Raw genomic sequence first — 18013 nt, 5'->3', positions numbered from 1 at the left:
AAGTTAAATATCTACCACTGAAACTTTACTGTATCATCTATAGGTCTAGATCCATAGATGCCTCTAGAAATGGCATTGGCTATAGCAATACGGGATAATTCACAGGACAACTGGAAATACACTGTACACACACCTAGATACCAGAAGCTAGTTCATTCTGTGCAAGTATTCTGAGATGCTGCTCGAGAGGTCGGAGACCTACTGGGATTTTTAACTTCTGCTCTGGTCACAGTGTCCTGGTAACTAAGTAACTGGAGAGTTCGAAATGCAGCTATACAGAAGAGTCACACCGTAAAACAGATCTGTCTTCTCTTCAGAGACTAGGTTCTCCAGAAAACAGATCACTGTATTTCCATGATGACCAATTTTATTTGTTGGTTGTGGATACAGTTCCCAAACTCTAACCAAACACTGGTCTAAGGTGGATTAGTACCTGGAGAAGTGATCAGTGTCATCAATCAGTTGATTTTTTGGAAAGATCATTTTAGCATTGAGGGGCCCAATTCAATCAGTTGAGGGGCCTGAAAAGCAGAGACAAGTCTTCCTGAAGACCTGCCTGTAATGCTGGTGGAGAGATTCCACATTTACCTCCAAAGAGTCCCAGCCCATGCCTTCCCAAGTACCCCTGAAACCCCATCAAGAAATTTTGAATGAGCTCCCAGCCCAAATCCCCATGAGGATACTAGGGCCTATAATTTGGCCATGTGAGGCCTGTAGCAAGTCAATTTCCTTTGGTCACCCACCAAAGATTCAGACATAGATTCAGACATAGCAAGGTATCATGGGGATACACTTGTCTCACTCAGCATGCACCTGACAATACAAGCAGAATGAGAATTACCTAGATCATTTCCTGTGGGATACCATCTTTCCCCTTGCTGTAAGACATCCAGAATGTGTGACACATACAGTGGAGACATGAGTACATTTTCATCACATCAGCCATGAGCAATATTGGTCTGAAGGGGAACACAAAGTAAACTCCCAGTGCCCAAATTTAGGGGACATTTCCAAAAGTTACAGATCATGGGGGGAAAGTTGCACACGTTTCAAGCACCCATTTATTGAAGGCTCCATGAGATAAAAATACCAAACAGGTATTCCTTGGAAAAACTATAGGTAGTATTATCTGCCTGGCTATAATTTGCAAGCCAGTAAAAATGTAACCACGTGAGAAGAAAATTTCCCTCTTCATGCTGGGGAGGCGGGGGATTCCGACAAACACAGTGCCGTAGTGAAGGGGGACTTTGGAACTTCCCATCATGCCAGGGACATCTGTAACAATGAAGAATCTTCCAGCTCAAAGTCATTCAAGAACTTAAATACTTGTGAGCTAGTTTGCAGTTTTGACACAGATAAGCATGCTCACTTCAAGACTCTGGCATCATACAGGGGCAAAAGTTAGTGCTTGAATATTTCTAACAACTCTGCACAGTAAAGCAATTCACAAGAGAGCCCCTGTAGAAGCCTTCGTCTAGAGAGAAGCACCTGCTATTCACTGTTTCCTCTCTGCCATGGCCTATAACCTGGAGAATCTGGGTACAGACTGAGGTATACTAAACATGTTCTGTTTTCCATTTCCCGCTAGGCATGCTGATGATGGTGACCACAGAGTGGTATCTTATCTATGTCCATCATGCTCTCTTTCCCCCCAAGTTCAGGCCTGCAATGTTTTTATGCTAGATGAGGTCCCCAGGACCTCACTATGGGAACTGAGATACATATCTCCTGCAAGTATCTTCTACTCTGAAGGGCAGTCTCAATGCCTCCTTGGAGTTATATATAACTGATCTTTGTCCTGGGGTTCAGAATCACCTGCGTACACCTCAAGTCTACCCTACACACAAGCCCACCAAGAGCCACATAGCTGTTGGAAATAGAGCTCAAGCTATACTGGCCATGAAGATATAGAAAAGGAACCAGTGTCTGAAGCGCAAAACCAGTCATGATGCACATGTAAAAGCACAGAGGTCTCTCCTGGGGAGTACAGAGTCCAAGTCCATCACCCCTCACATTCAACAGGCCATTGTCTGGTTCACAAGACAAATCCCATCATAAACATGTGATCGCTAACTCACTGCAGAGCTCAGGTAAGGATTATTTGAATCCAGACTGCAGTCAGATGTACTTCAAGTGCATTAATACCCTACCTTCCCAAAGCCCAGGCATACTAACAAGGGGTCTGCCCAAAATATGCACTTACAGACACCACTACCACCTTCTGAAAGCTCCTGTCTTGAAAGCTCATGGTAGAAGTTACCTTTAAATGTCAGAATAAGTAATCCAAGTCCCCCACGGATCAGGGAAGATAAGAAGATCAGGTTTGAAGTCCTGACACCCCACTGCTTGCCCTAAAGCAAGCATTTTGAGCTGAAAATCTCCAGTCACATACCTGCCCCCTCCACTGTCAGAGTAAGCTGATTGCTTTCTATACCAGCTGCTTGGTGATAGGGGCCACTCCCGTGCTCTGCCATCATCACAGAATGATTCCATATCTCTGAATCCTTTGGTTCTAGATCCAGCTAAGTCTCTTAACAGAGGTCAAAACCTATGAGATGTCACCTAGGATTTTTAAAATAAAGTTAGTAGTCCTATATTCATGGAGGGACATGGTGTGAGGGAATAAAGGAAAACGCAGAGAGATGGCTGGATATTTGAATCCCAAGTATTCCACAAGCTGAAAACTATTCTCCATTTGTCAGGGAGTAGACATTGATCAACTGCAACAATCACAGAATTCATGTTTTGATCATGGTTCCTATTAGGTGTGAGAAACAAGTAGGCCCTTATTTTAACTGTGTGGCGGTTATCTACCTGAACATTATGCAATCTAGCACTAGAGTACTCTCAGATGGAGTGGTGACTGGTGACACTTGAGAGACAGAGAGAAAAGGGATGGGAAAGCAGAACATTTGTCACAGTTCCATTTAGAGCATTCTAGGACCACACCTGTGCTATGATCACCAACTTCTTTCCAACAATTTTATCTTATCATGAACTTGCCAACAATCATTCACGTTGCACTGAGCAATGATTCATCGGCTCATGTCAGGTCCAAGTGATCCAAAGGCTGCCACAGTAACATGTAATAAACAATGGCAAGTTGGATTATGAGTCCAGTTCAGGGTCAAGCTTCTCCACTTTGACGACTATCTCTGGGGCTGGAGCATCAGCAGAGGCGTGGTGGGCCTCTGTCTCTGACTCGGACAGCACTTCCTCCTTGATCTTCACAGGCTTACCACTGGCTTCCTTCTCTTCATCTGAGACTCATCCAGCTCCCATTCATCATCGATGTCCATTTCAAATACTCTTACATGATGGAGACTTGAACTTAACTAAAGAAAAGGCACATTAATGTGTGTGTGTGTGTGTGTGTGTGTGTGTGTGTGTGTGTGTGTGTGTGTGTGTGTGTGTGAAAGCGCACATGCACCTGGAACTGGGACTTGAACATGGGGCCTGAGCATCTTTTGCTCATAGCGTTCTAGTGGAGCCACAGCTCCTGAGCAGCTAGAATTATAGGTATGAGCCACTGGTGTCAGGAGTTACATTAACAATTTTCTAACTAATGGCTTTGCAAACAAATTTTATAAAACGAAGCAGAAATCAGAAGCTTTAAGCAAAGTATAGATTTATAGGAAAGTTATATTTTTAACAATTTACTATAAAATCACCCAATTCCACCTTCATTTTACATAAAAGGATCTCCACACAGCACATGGTGAATTTATGTAACTTAGAAGCCAAACTATTTTTGCCAGTCCTGGGGCTTGAATTCTGGGCCTGGGTGCTATCCTTTTGTTCAAGGTGAGCACTCTACCACTTGAGCCACAGAGCCACTTCTGGCTTTTTCTGTAATTCATTGGAGATAAGAGCCTCTTGAACTTTCCTGCCTGGGCTGGCTTCAAACTAAGATCCTCAGATCTCAACCTCCTCAGTAACTACGATTACAGGCGTGAGCCACCAGCACCTCGCTCTGAAATTGCTCTTAATTACTCAAAGTTTCTCCAAACAAGAAAACAAAATAACTAGCCTGCTGCTTGCTCAGTTAACTGAAACCAAGGGACAGAATGACAAGCAGAGAATGAGCCTTGGAGATGACATGCTTGAGTACTCATAGGATGCTGCATAGAAACAAAGCCATACTCACCACACAGGACACTTTGTGAAAAACATTCCCAGCAACGTACTGAGCTTTCATGCTCTCCAGTAACCGCCAGTGCTTCTCAAAGTGCAGGGTGCATGTGGGAATAACACTGCTTTGTTCATCTAGCCTGGAGGAAAAACCAGCCCAGGAATCAAACAGGACCTCCACCTCCCACATTCACTAGAGGAGGGGTTTGGGGCAACTGGGGTCCTACTCCCACCCACACTCCATTCCCAGGTGACAAGACAGTCTGTAAAAATACTACATTCCACAGAGCCTTGGCTTCATTTTAGTAAGGTCTTGGTGCCCTTTGTTTTTTGGGTGATGGGGAGGGAGGATACAGTACTAGAGATTAAATTCAAGCCTTGCACAACTGAGCTATGCACCCAGTCCTCAATTCCCTTTCAAGGAGAGCAGATGCTCATGTTTTTAAATTAGAGAAGGAATCTCATTACTTTAAATCCTCAAGCAACTAAAACTATCTCCTAGAACTGACTATAGACTCTGCAATGGAACTGGGGTCCCAATTCTGGAAAACACTAAAGGCAAGTTTATAATTATTAGTGACAACAAACTAAAGTTAATGCTATCCTTTAAAACATAACTCAAATGAAGTCCTCTTCTCCATTCCAAATAATTCCTCATCTTATTCTAGCAAAAAATCCTAGTTTAATATTAAAGCAAGGGACAAGACAATGATTAAAGTCGGCACATTTTTTCCCGTTTTTTAATTTTTGAGGTAACATACAATTGTAACATTAGGAAATTTGTAACATTTGGGAAGACTTTGTAGCATGAAGGAAGACTTACCTTCTGATTTTTTTCAGTTGTGGGGTAGATGATCCTCCTAAATTTAATAGCAATTAGTCTCCTCCTCATCTTTCCTAACAGTGTTTGGTGGGTTTCAGTGTGTTGTATGAAGTTCGGATTTTAAAAATACAAAGTAGGAAGCCAGGCAGGCACTGGTGGCTCATTCCTGTAATCCTAGCTACTCAGGAGGATCATGGTTCAAAGCCAGTCCATGCCGGAAAGACTGTGAAACTCTTCTCTCCAATAAACCACCACAAAACCCAAAGTGGCACTGTGGCTCAAGTGGCAGAGTGCTAGGCTTGACCTGAAGAACTGAGGGACAGCACTCAGGCCCAGAGTTCAAACCCCATGATGGACAAAGAAAAAAAAAACAAAGCAGGAGGTTTTCTGCTCAGCTGTCTGTATGGGTAGACCAGTAACTAAAAAAACATTGCCTAGCATATGTAAGAAACTGGAATTCTTGGCATATGGTAAATATAGCTAAATATAAGCTAAGCCTGGTACCATATGACTGACAACTCAACACCTTGGAGACCATGCAAGAACTTCATGAATTTGAGACAAGCCTGGTTATTTCAAGGCGAGGCAACCTGAGATACACAATGGGACACTTCTTTTTTAAATTTTTGGTGGTTCTGGGTTTTGAATTCAGCACCTGGTACTGTACCACTTGAGCCACACTTCAGCTCTTTTTGAGATCCTACCTTTAAAAAACTAAAGCTAACTTTAACCACACAGACCCTATACCACTAAGGTAGTTAGTTACCTTGTGGCATAAGTTCTAGTGAATTGATACTCTGCAGCATCTTCACTGTTATACACAAACGACAATGGCAACTGGACCAAGAGTCTGTCTCTTCCTTCACGTCCCATGGTGTCTTTAAGAATGACTGTTACAGTTTCATCATCATAAAACTGGGCATCTAAACAGCTGTAGTTGCTGGAAGTGAGATGCATTTTGTTATATCAGAAATGATCATAACCACATAACATGCTGACACTAAGCAAAAACAAAATAAAACCATAGGTGATATTCCCTGCAATGACAAAACACCTTATCAGTTTATACTTTTATATCAATTTTCACAAATATAACTAGTTATAACAAAATAAGTAATCATCAGATCAAACAAAATGATCTGTGACATTTTATCACTGTTCTAGAAAACTCTGAACATAAATGGCTAGGCCTTAAGCCTGTGAAAATTTCATGAGTTATACCTTATATATAACTGAGTGAACAGAGCTAACAAGAATCAAAGTAAAAGAAAATCTGCCCCCCTACAAATGACAGAGCCCCTTTATTGACAGCACATCTGACATAGCACTGACTACACATACATCACACATGCTTCTGTCCCAAATCAGGCTTGGGCGTTATTTTCTTCTGACTTTTTCAGTTGTAGCATAGGTGAAGCTCCCAAATTTCACAGCAATTAGTCCATTACTTACAGATCTTGAAGAAAGAAAGGAGAGAGGGGAATGAGACCCTATGGAACAACTACATAGCCAATAAATCTAAATGCCTGAACAAACATGACTGGCAATGTTAGCACACATATCTACTTCCCAAATCCCAGACCAACACTACCACTTCCACTCCAGAATACTATAATTTAAACACTTAGTCAGGCAAACCAGCTTGGTTTAAAATCTTAATCACTAAGCAGCTAAAGGCCATAACTAAGGAAAACTAACATCTTGAATTCAAAAATTCCCTTTAGTGAAGGTTCTCAAAAGGCACATAGAGCTCCCCTATGACCCAGCAATCACCTGCTGGGCATTTACCCTAATGACCACAAACAAGGCCATACTAAAGCTACCAGCACAACTAGGTTTATTGCCGCATTATTCACCATAGCTAACATATGGAACCAACCCACACGCCCTTCAGTAGATCAATAGATCAAGAAAATGTGGTAAAGCTGGGGGCCAGTGGCTCACGCGTGTAACCCAAGCTACTCACGAGGTTGAGATCTGAGGAATGCAGTTCAAAGCCAGTCCAGACAGGAAAGTCTGTGAGACTCTTATCCTCAATAAACCACCAGAAAACTGGAAGTGGCACTGTGGCTCAAGTGGTAGAGCACTTGCCTTGAGCTGAAGAGCTGAGGGACAGTGCCCAGGCACAGAGTTCAAGTCCCATGACCAACAAAAAAGAAAATGTGATACACATATGTATACATACATACACACATATGTATACATACATACACACATGTGTGTGTGTGTGTATATATATATATATATATATATATATATATATATATATATATACATATATGGAATTCTATTCTTCCATCAGAAAGAATGACACTGCCCCATTTGTAAGGAAATGGAAAGACTGGGAAAAAATCCTATCAAGTGAAGCCAGACACCCCCCCAAAATAGGTCCCATTGTTTCCCTTATTTTCAATAATTAGTATACTTCTAGGATAATTTTAACAGATGAGAAAAATAGCTCAAGAGCTATGTACATATGACCATATAAGATGATGCTAAGTGAAATGAACTCCAAGACATGGAAACATGAGGTTTTTCTTTGTTATTGTTGTTTTTGTTTTGTTTTGTTTTTTGGTTCCGTTCATGGGGCCTGAACTCTAGGCTTGGGCGCTGTCCCTCACCTCTTCAGCTCAAGGCTAGTGCTCTACCACTTGAGGCACAACGCCACTTCTGGCTTTTTTCTTTTTGCTTATGTGGTGCTGAGGAATCGAACCCAGGGCCTCAGGCATGAAACGCAAGCACTCTACCACTGAGCCACCTTCCCAGCCCTGTTGTTTTTAATGTACTATGTACTTTTTGTTTCTTTGGTGTGTTCTTCCCCCTGCGGTTTATCCCCTATTGTCACTGTATTTGATTTTGGTACCCTGGTATTATACATACATTTATCTGAATTAGGGAAGGGAAAGGAGAACAGAATCGTGAGACAAAGGACAAGGGGGATCCAATACAATAGCCATATTCACAAGTCAATATGTTGGAAATGATCTGTACAATTTGGCAAGTGGGAGGATTAGGGAGGGGAGGGAAAGGACAAAAATGAGGCAGGGGGTAACAAGTTAGACAAGAAATGTACCTATTATCTTACTTATTAACTGTAACCCCTCTTGACAATGAAAAAAGAAATCCCTTTAGCTATGTGCTGGTGGCTCATGTCAGTAATCCCAGCTACTCAGCGCTGAGATCTGAAGATCATCATTTGAAGCTAGCCTGGGCAGGGATCCAGGAGACTCCTATCTTCAATTAACCACCAAAAAGTCAAAAGTGGAATTGTGGTTCAAGTGGGAAAACAATAGCCTTGAGCACAAAAGCTGAGGGACAATGCCCAGAGCCTAAATTCATACCCCAGAGTGGCACACAAAAATAAACTAGTACCTTCATAGTGAGACTTAAAACGATTTAAAATGCTAATGGAACCCTGAATATCATTTGATTTTCAGAATGTTTACTTTGGAATCTCAAAAAGTCTCTGTGGGCAAGAGCTCTTATTTGATGAAAGATAATTAACCTAAAATTTAAAAAAGCCTTTCTATAAAGTACTTACTAACACAGTTTTGAATCACTAAGTGTTCTTAGATATAACACAGGTCTGCTGTCATTTTCCTAAACCTATTTTTAAAAAAAAACTTATATACGAGGCTATATACTAATATAAAAGTTAAAACTCTAGAACAAGAAGGGATCAAATAGCTTCTCAATTCAGCATTACCATCTCCCAGATGTGAGAACTGAGAATACTGAATGCAAACCTAAAGTCATGAGGCAGCTTCGCTGAAACCCGAAATGCTGGAGGGAAGCTGAATGGCTTATTATTATTACAAATATTAAGCTCTCATCTCTTCGGTTCAAACTTCAAAGGAATACTCACTGGGAAATATCAGTATGCCTTAATCTTAAGATACACATTTTATACAGTGAGTCTTCTAAAATAGTAAAAAGAAGGTACTGTAGATTTGAACTTTTATTATTCCACCTAAGGAAAGAAAAGTAATGTATTTAGCTATTTAAGTTTAGAACAAAAACTACTGTTTACACAAGACGAGGAGACACACACAGAAAAGGAAATGTGAACAATCTGCGCGCAGAGTCCTCACTAAAACAAAAGCAAAAAAAAAAAAAAAAGAGAAAAATTCAAACTTGCTGCTAAATTATACTACCTAACAGGTAAAGAAGATAACCTTCTAGCATCTCTATATAATGGAATACAGATGGCTTGATTCATTGATTTTCCAATTTCATCCTACAGAAAAGCAAGATTTGGAAACATCATTAGAGAGAAGGGGAGCAGCTAGTGGTGAGGAGCCTGCTTGGCCTGTGCTAAAAGACCACTCCCTCCCTCTGGTCTCATGACATCAGTCACTGACAAGACACACCAGCTCTGGGACTAAGACTGTATTGAGATTGATCTGGGGGGGCAAATAAAACACTAAAGATACTTTACTAAGACGATAATTTTTAAATTTATGTGAGCAGAAAATGAGGGAGGGGGTTACATTGTTGAAAAAGAAATGTACAGTATTCAGTACCTGACCTATGTAATTGTAACCTCTCTGTACATCACCTTTACAATAATTTTTTTTTTTTTTTTGTCGGTGGAGGGGCTTGAACTCTGGGCCTGGGCACTCTGTCCCTCAGCTCTTCAGCTCAAGACTGGGCACTCTGTCCCTCAACTCTTCAGCTCAAGACTAGTGCTCTACCACTTGAGCCACAGTGCCACTTCTGGTTTTCTAAGTGGTTTATTGGAGATAAGCCTCATGGCCTTTCCTGCCCTAGCTGGCTTTGAACTCGATCCTCAGATCTCAGTCTCCTGAGAAGCTAGGATTACAGGCATGAGCCATAAGTGCCTACCTTATAATAATTTTAAAAATACATAAAGTAAAATAAATTTATATAAGGAATTAACTATGGATATAACCAAGCCATAAGAAACTGCCAATTTTGACAATCAAAACGAGTTGAATATCAGCATTTTTACAATTTATCCTAATATATATGTTCATTTACATAGACGAGACATACTATACTCTTGTTCCCACACGAAGACATGCATTTCTTCCCAACTTACTGCTGTCATTTGCAAACACTGATCAATAATGGTTTCCATTTGCCTTTTCACAAAATGCAATGATTTTCGAGCATAATAAGGAAACAGCAAAGGGCTTTCTGGTTTCAGACAAAAACAGAAACAAAACAAAAACTATAGCAAACCAATGATTAGGAGAAAATAATCCATTGTCAGAGGCAGTCCATACTTTTTCTTTTTTTATTTTTTTTTATTTTTTATTTTTAAATTTAAAATTTTATTTTATTTTATTTGAGAACATACTGTACAGAAGGTTTACAATTACATGGGCAGGATAATGCATACATTTCTTACCAAGCATTGCAGCCTCCTCCTTTGTTTACCCTTCACCTCCCTTCCCAGCCACCCCCTCCCCCCGACCCAATCATACCCCCTCCCCCCCCACACCGACATTGTAAAGCTGGTTTTGACATGACATTTTGTACTTCTCATTGTTGCAACAGGTCCACCTGAATCCTTAAACGACTTGTTTGTCCCCATCTCCTCCACATGTTATACTGACATCAAATATAGTGAAAGCGGGGGTTACACTGTGGGGGAGGAACATACAAAGCAACAAAGAAATAATCTTATAAATGCATTAGAAACACATGCATGAAAGAAACGAAAACATTAAAATACATATTTAAGGGTTCATTTTCCTAACATCATATTATCTGACCTTTTCCGCTTGACTCATACCTATACTAGATATTGCAAATAAGGGAAACCATGGGACCTATGTTTCTTTGGGCCTGGCTTACTTCACTTAATATAATTTTTTCCAAACCTTTCCATTTCCTAACAAATGGGGAAATGTCATTCTTTCTGATGGAGGCATAGAATTCCATTGTGTATATATACCACATTTTCTTGATCCATTCATCTACTGAGGGGCATCTGGGTTGGTTCCATATCTTAGCTATGGTAAATAATGCTGCAATAAACATAGTTGTGCTGGTAGCTTTAGTGTGGTCTTGTTTGTAAACATTTGGGTAAATGCCCAAAAGTGGGATTGCTGGATTATAGGGGAGATCTATGTGAAGTCTTTTGAGGAACCTCCATACTGCTTTCCAAAGTGGTTGAACAAGTTTACATTTCCACCAACAATGAAGTAAGGTTCCTTTCTGTCCCCATCCCCTCCAGCATCTGTTGTTGTTAGAGTTCTTGATTTTTGCTGTTCTAACTGGAGTGAGGTGATATCTCAATGTTGTTTTGATTTGCATTTCTTTTATGGCTAGGGATGTTGAACATTTCTTCATGTGTCTATTGGCCATCCTTCTTTCTTCTTCAGAGAAGCTTCTCTTTAAGTCTTTCGCCCACTTATTTATTGGGCAGTTGTTTCTTTGAGGAATTTGTTGTTGGGTGGTTTAATTTTTTGAGTTCCAAGTATATTTTAGATATGAGACCCTTGTCCGTTGTATGGCTAGTAAAGATCTTCTCCCAATCCGTGGGCTTTCTATTGATCTTGCTAGCTATGTCATTTGCCCTGCAGAAGCTCTGCAACCTTATGCAATCCCATTTGTCCAACCTTTCTTTGATTTGTTGTGCTTCCGGGTCTCTATTCAGAAAATTTCGGCCTGAGCCAAGGAGACCTAGGGTTTCTCCTATTCCATCCTGTAATGTTTTCAGAGTGTCTGCTTTGAGTTCAAGGTCTTTGATCCATTTGGAGTTGATTCTGGTGCAGGGTGATATATAAGGATCTAGCTTTAGTTTTCTGCATGTAGTTAACCAATTTTGCCAGCACCATTTACTGAAGAGGCTGTCTTTCTTCCATTCTATTGTTTTAGCTCCCTTATTGAAGATTAGATGGCTATAGGTCTGTAGGTTCATTTCTGGGTTTTCAATTCTATTCCATTGGTCCTGAGGTCTGTTCTTATGCCAATACCAAGCTGTTTTGATTACTATAGTCCATACTTTTTCATGGTGGAATTCTCATTATACTTTCGACATACCTTGTTAAAATAAATGACCAGAATCTCCCTTCAATCCAGTCCACTTAATACAACTACATTCGCTTGGTCCTTCTCATGCTTAGTCCTACACCAAAGCCCAACAGTAAAATGCTATTGGCTATTAGAAAAATGGAAGGCATTGGAAACCATAAGCTATGTACTGAAACCTGTTCTTTCTTCTCAACTCTGCCACAATGTGATAGCAGCAGCAGTCCAGGATACTCTGCCACTGCTAGCTTTGTTTCTTTTTTGCTGTTGTATTCAGTATGCTTTTTATTTTAAAATGGCTTTTTTATACAGTATTACAATATCCATAAGAACTCATCTTATTCTCCAACTTAAAAGGAAAAAAAACAAAGAGGCCTACTGGGCCTCTGGAACTGCCTGGGATGAAAAGAGCTGTGAATCAAGCTGTGACTCAGGCCCACCAGCTCAAATGGCTCTGAGACTGTCTCTCCCACACTCAGCACTTCCCTTACCAGCTGTGTTAGGTAAAAAAAAATAATCATTTCAGCACTTTAAGGTTCAAGAGGTGACATACTAGGTAATTACAGAAAAACATGTTGCCTTTGTCGCCAGTTCCCAAAACTCAGCTCCTGAAACCCAGATATCCTGAGTAGTAAATGTGATGGCCAATTTTAATTTTTTTGGGGGGGGTCCGGTTGTGGGGCCTGAACTCTGGGCCTGAGCGCTGTCCCTCAGCTCTTCAGCTCAAGGCTAGAGCTCTACCACTTGAGTCACAGCTCCACTTCCGGCTTTTTTCATTTTGCTTATGTGGTACTGAGGAATCGAACCCAGGGCCTCAGGCATGCAAGGCAAGCGCTCTACCACTGAGCCATCTTCCCAGCCCATGATGGCCAATTTTAATGTGGCCACTCTGGCAGGTTCCTGCAAAGCCTCAGGGTTGGGTGGCGTGGAAAGTCTATGCCTTAACCAGAAGCTTATAAGTTTCAGCTCCATCTGCCAGACTGCAGGAAAGGAATCGGGGCTTGGGGTTGAATTCTACCCCAGTGACTAAATCATTATAATGAAGCCTCCATCAAAAACCCAAGACAAACTGGGAGAGAGCAAGGGAAAGGGTGACATTGTCAAAAAAAGAAATGTAATCTTTACCTGCCTTACGTAACCATAACTTTTCTTTTCTTTTTCTTTTTCTTTTTTTCTGGTCCTGGGGCCTGAACTCTGTGCCTAGGAGCTGTCCCTCAGCTCTTCAGCTCAAGGCTAGCACCCTACCACTTGAGCCACAGAGCCACTTCCAGCTTTTTCTGCTTATGTGGTCCTGAGGAATGAAACCCAGGACTTGATGCATGCAAGGCAAGCCCTCTACCACTGAGCCAACTTCCCAGCCCACCATAACCCTTCTTTACTAACCTTCTTAATAATTAAAAAAAAAGACACTGGGGAGGTTTGGATGGCTCCCTGGTTGATGAACATGTTGAGTGCTGGGAGGATCTAAAAGCTGTGGCCTCTTCCTCCATATCAAACCCTGAATGATGTTTTCCACTGGGCTATGCCCAAGTTAAATTTTTATTACAAACAGTCTGGAAAGGAAAGCTGAATGTGTTCCTGAGCATTGTACACCAGTCTGGAAGCTATGCCAACTTAAGGGAGAAAGTTGGGACATATGTCCCATAGTCAAGTCCCACAGAGGTGTGGGTAAGGGAACCTAGCTCTTGGGACTGATGTGATGTGAGGAGTCTAGCAGACTGAGCCTTCCTCCCTCTGGAGGCTAATGATCATTGTGGGTGCTCAGTGTCATAATTGCAATGAATTGCATTGCAGGACCTTCAGCTGGTATCATAACTGGCTGGTGTCAGGAGGGAAAAAATAATTTTAGTGTCAGCATAGTTAATGTACCACAGCACAGTTAATTTCAGGGTGTTTTCTATCTATCATGGTGACATCATACTCTACTTGTTAAAATGCTGTTCTCTAATCAAATAAAATGGACATGCCAAGTAAGCCTGAAGAAATTAGACAAATTTTGAGGTTACTCTTTAATCTCAAATATGTATAAACATGGCCAACATCTGCTTGGTTCATAAAGTACCTTTAAGATGGCTGCTGTTTTGGAGGAAGTCATACCACTGGTTTCCTTCCGTGTTAGGGGGTGACACAAGGCCATCATCTTCATCTTTCAAATACTAAAAATAGTTTAAATTTTTTTCAGTTAAGCAATGATTCAGGCTCTAATCTGTATTTAACATTATTCTAGTTACTAAGTTATCTTGTTGTACTGCCAGGTTCTCTGAAGGTACATTATTTTTCTAAGTGAGGTGACAAATTCTAGACAACATGAAAATGACTTAAATGGTCAGAGTATAGTAAATGTAGAAACCAGAGTTTACATTTTGTGGTTCATTTTCAAGATATATTTTAACCTTACCTATCAGGGCTATATTTTAGTTTTACAAGTACCAACTGACAGTATGCTCCACAAGGGCAGTTCTCACAGTGTAGCCCCATCCCTGAGAGTGCTCAGCATGCTTCCATTGACTACAAGGTTAATGCCAGCTTTAGTGCCAAGGTGTCACTTGCCCTTTCACGGTGTCAACATTTGCACTGAAGGTGTGGAAGAAAGAACAGCCAGTACCTGCACCCCTCACCTAGTAGACCAAATTCTTGTGTTCTTTGTCACATATTCAGTTTCATTTATCCTGATAGAACTATTAAATTGTTAATTCTCAAGTCTTGATGGCAGATCTTTTAACGTTTTTTGAGTCAGAGTTAGGAGGCACACGGGTGATTTTACAACACATCAAAGCATGCAAAGTTGTCTTGAAGAAAAACTGAAACTGTCTTGTTTCAGTTGTAAAGGCAGACATTTTATAAAAAATGACATTCCAAGGGGGAGGATGGGAAGGGATGGGAAGGGGAAACTAAGGAGGAGGCTACAATGCTTGATAAGAAACGTACTCATTATCTTGCCCATGTAATTGTAACCCCTCTGTACAGTATTTTCACAATAATAAATAAATAAATATTTTAAAAATGACATTCCATTTTTACTTAGAAACAAAAGACTAGGGGACAAACTGGTTCTTCATACTTAGATGTTTGTGAGGTATTTTTTAATTTTAAAATTTTTATTTATTTTATTAAATAGATGTACAAGGAGTTGCCATGGTTCAGCTTATGGACAAATATGTCTTGGTCAATGTTACCCCTTTGAACATGCATACTCATCCATCCCTCTACCCCCTCAAACTCTTACTTTTGGCAGGTATTTTTTTGAAAATAAAGTGACTTTGAACAAAACAACCTAAAATATTTATTGCAAATAACATTTCAGCTAAACTTGGTTCTAAAGGCCTGTAATTCCAGCACTTAGAAGAGGATGAGGCAGGAATATCACAAGTTTAAGGCCTATAGAGCAAGACCCTGTCTCAAAAAAAAAAAGCAACTTTTAAGCAAAACTCAAAATGTTGGCACCTGCATCTGTTACTGAGTGCCTGACAGCTTCACAGTAACTAAAGACTGATTAGAGTAGACTGAAGTCACATATTTATAATGTATAATGGAAGGCGTCAGTACTTAAAAAGATCTGTAAAAGCCACAGAACCAATATTTCTAAAAAGACCAAGTTATGATGCTATGAAAACAAGCATGAGTAAAAGTGCCTTTCAAAGTGCAAGGAAGATGGAGAGATTTTTAATGAAACTGAGTATGAAGTGTCTACTAAACACAATTTTAGATTCCACATTAAAAACTTCCAAGAGACCAACACTTGGAAGGATTTTGTATAATATTAAAGAATATCCTCAGTTAAAGGACAAAACTAGTTCAGTACTTTCTCCTTTCCAAGGACACACACCTGCTTGAAGTTAGATTTTCCTTATATACATTAAGCAAATTAGCATATTAAAACAGAATAAACACATAGGTAGACATTAAAATTAGCTGTCTTCTATTAAGCTGTACATCAAAGACAGCTGAGAAAATAAACAACAATGCCAGTTATACTGGCATTGTATTATTTTCCATAAAATTTAGATAATATGAATTAACAGTACAAAGTCTTAAAATTCGTTCTTAAAAATCAAACCAAGTTCAATAGAAAGCCCATACCTGACCAACTTTTTCAACATTAAAGTATTTTCTTTTTCGATTAGAAAAGTCTGGAGCCTAGAAAGAACAAACATAGTTTATTTCTAAAAGCTCAAAATATTAAGAAAATAATCTTAAAATTAACAAACTCAATATGTATTTTATAAAACAGCTATCCATTGCATTTAGTTTTTTGCAGATTGTAAGATACATACAGACAGAAGTCTACTTATAGACTTTATGTTTAGTCTTTTTAAAATTAGTCTTTTTATAAAAGTAATTGCTCATTACTTTTTAACCATGAACCATCTTTGCTGTGATTATTTTCAAAGTGACTTAATTGTAAAAATAGCTATTTCTTTCCTCATTGAAATGTTCAGTAAGAAATTCAGTAACAAATGTGATATCTTTCTGAGTTATCTATTAACAAAAAGGGGCAAAAAGAAAACAAATCACGGTAAAAAGAAAGCTTCCCAATAATTTGCCTGAATCCACAGTTTGGGCCTGGGTGCAGGTGAGTGGGCTGTGGAGAGCAAGGAGGAGGCTGGCTGTTCTCTAAGCTCGCTTTCAGGGAATGCTTCTTTCCACATCCTCACAGAAAGAAACTGCTCATTTCCAGGCTTCAACTTAGGTACAACATTTAAGTACTTATATTTCAAGGAAAATAAAAATGCATTTAAGACTTAAGGCATAAGATATAGAACCAACCCAAATGCCCCTTAGTAGATGGAGTGGATCAAGAAAATGTGGTATATATACACAATGGAATTCTATGCCTCCATCAGAAAGAATGACATTTCCCCATTTGTTAGGAAATGGAAAGGTTTGGAAAAAATTATATTAAGTGAAGGAAGCCAGGCCCAAAGAAACATAGGTCCCATGGTTTCCCTTGTTTTCAATACTTAGTATATGTCTGAGTCAAGCCAAAAAGGTCAGATAAGTTGATGTTAGGGAAATGAACCCTAAGATATGTATTCAAATGTTTTTTTTTTCTTTCATGCGATTGTTCCTATCACATTTATAAGATTATTTCTTTGTTCATTTGTATGTCCCCCCCCCCCACGGAATAACCCCTGCTATCACTGTATTTGATGTTGTTATAATTTGTGGAGGGGAAGGGAAAAAAACAAATCATTTAAGTAGGGATACAGGTGGACCCATTGCTACAATGAGATGTACAAGGGCTGGGAAAGTGGCTCAGTGGTAGAGCGCTTGCCTTGCATGCATGAGGCCCTGGGTTCGATTCCTCAGCACCACATAAGCAAAAAAAAAAGCTGGAAGTGGCGCTGTGGCTCAAGTGGTAGAGCGCTAGCCGTGAGCTGAAGAGCTGAGTGACAGCGCCCAGGCCCAGAGTTCAGGCCCCACGACTGGACTAAAAAAAATGAGATGTACAAGTCATATGTCGAAAACGAACTTTACAACTTTGGTGGGGGGGGGAGGAGGGTTAAGTGGGGGAGCGGGGATGGGAAGGGGAAACAAAGGAGGAGGCTACAATGCTTGATAAGAAGTGTACTCATTATCTTGCCCATGTAATTGTAACCCCCTCTGTACAATATTTTCACAATAATAAAAAGACTTAAGGCAGTTAAAGAGTATAAGGATGCTATGTTGTAAGAATTATACAACCTCATTCAAACATGAAAATTGTAAATTCAAATATCCGTAACAGTATTCCGCGAGATGAAAATATTATGCAACCACTCAAATTTATTTAGATAACAAGACCAACGTCCTGTTATCTAACTCTGTAAGAGTACCAAAACCATGAGCAAGGCTGAGCTCAATCAGGACAATAGGTAAGGAAATTACACAGGTGTCCCCTGTTATCTGAGAGATTGGTTCTAAGACCCCCACAGATAACACAATCCTCAGGTGCTCAAGATCTTTATATAAGAAAACACATCCTCCTGTACACTTTAAATCCCATTTAGAGTGCTTGTAACACCTAATACGATGTAAATAACTATTGTTGTATTGTGTAAGGAATAGTAAAGAGAA

General features: G+C 39.9%; 1 protein-coding gene across 1 annotated transcript in view; it reads right to left on the bottom strand.

Annotated features, from left to right (window-relative positions):
• Window positions 1-3108: 3108 nt before the first annotated feature.
• The window catches only part of LOC138810424 (anaphase-promoting complex subunit 4-like), a 47423-nt gene continuing 32518 nt past the window's right edge, over window positions 3109-18013 (bottom strand). Inside the window, 12 exon segments of the mRNA XM_069997529.1 lie at window positions 3109-3266; window positions 3269-3335; window positions 4148-4271; window positions 5721-5896; window positions 6338-6410; window positions 8820-8924; window positions 9006-9044; window positions 9130-9191; window positions 10017-10114; window positions 14019-14112; window positions 16037-16093; window positions 16352-16435. Coding sequence (XP_069853630.1) covers window positions 3109-3266; window positions 3269-3335; window positions 4148-4271; window positions 5721-5896; window positions 6338-6410; window positions 8820-8924; window positions 9006-9044; window positions 9130-9191; window positions 10017-10114; window positions 14019-14112; window positions 16037-16093; window positions 16352-16435 — 1137 coding nt within the window.

Source organism: Dipodomys merriami, unplaced genomic scaffold, assembly GCF_024711535.1.
Source record: "Dipodomys merriami isolate MVZ:Mamm:240054 unplaced genomic scaffold, mDipMer1.0.p SCAF_1031, whole genome shotgun sequence".
Taxonomy (NCBI): Eukaryota; Metazoa; Chordata; class Mammalia; order Rodentia; family Heteromyidae; genus Dipodomys; species Dipodomys merriami.
Note: the sequence above shows the minus strand (reverse complement) of the source record. Positions and strands in the feature narration are given on the sequence as shown.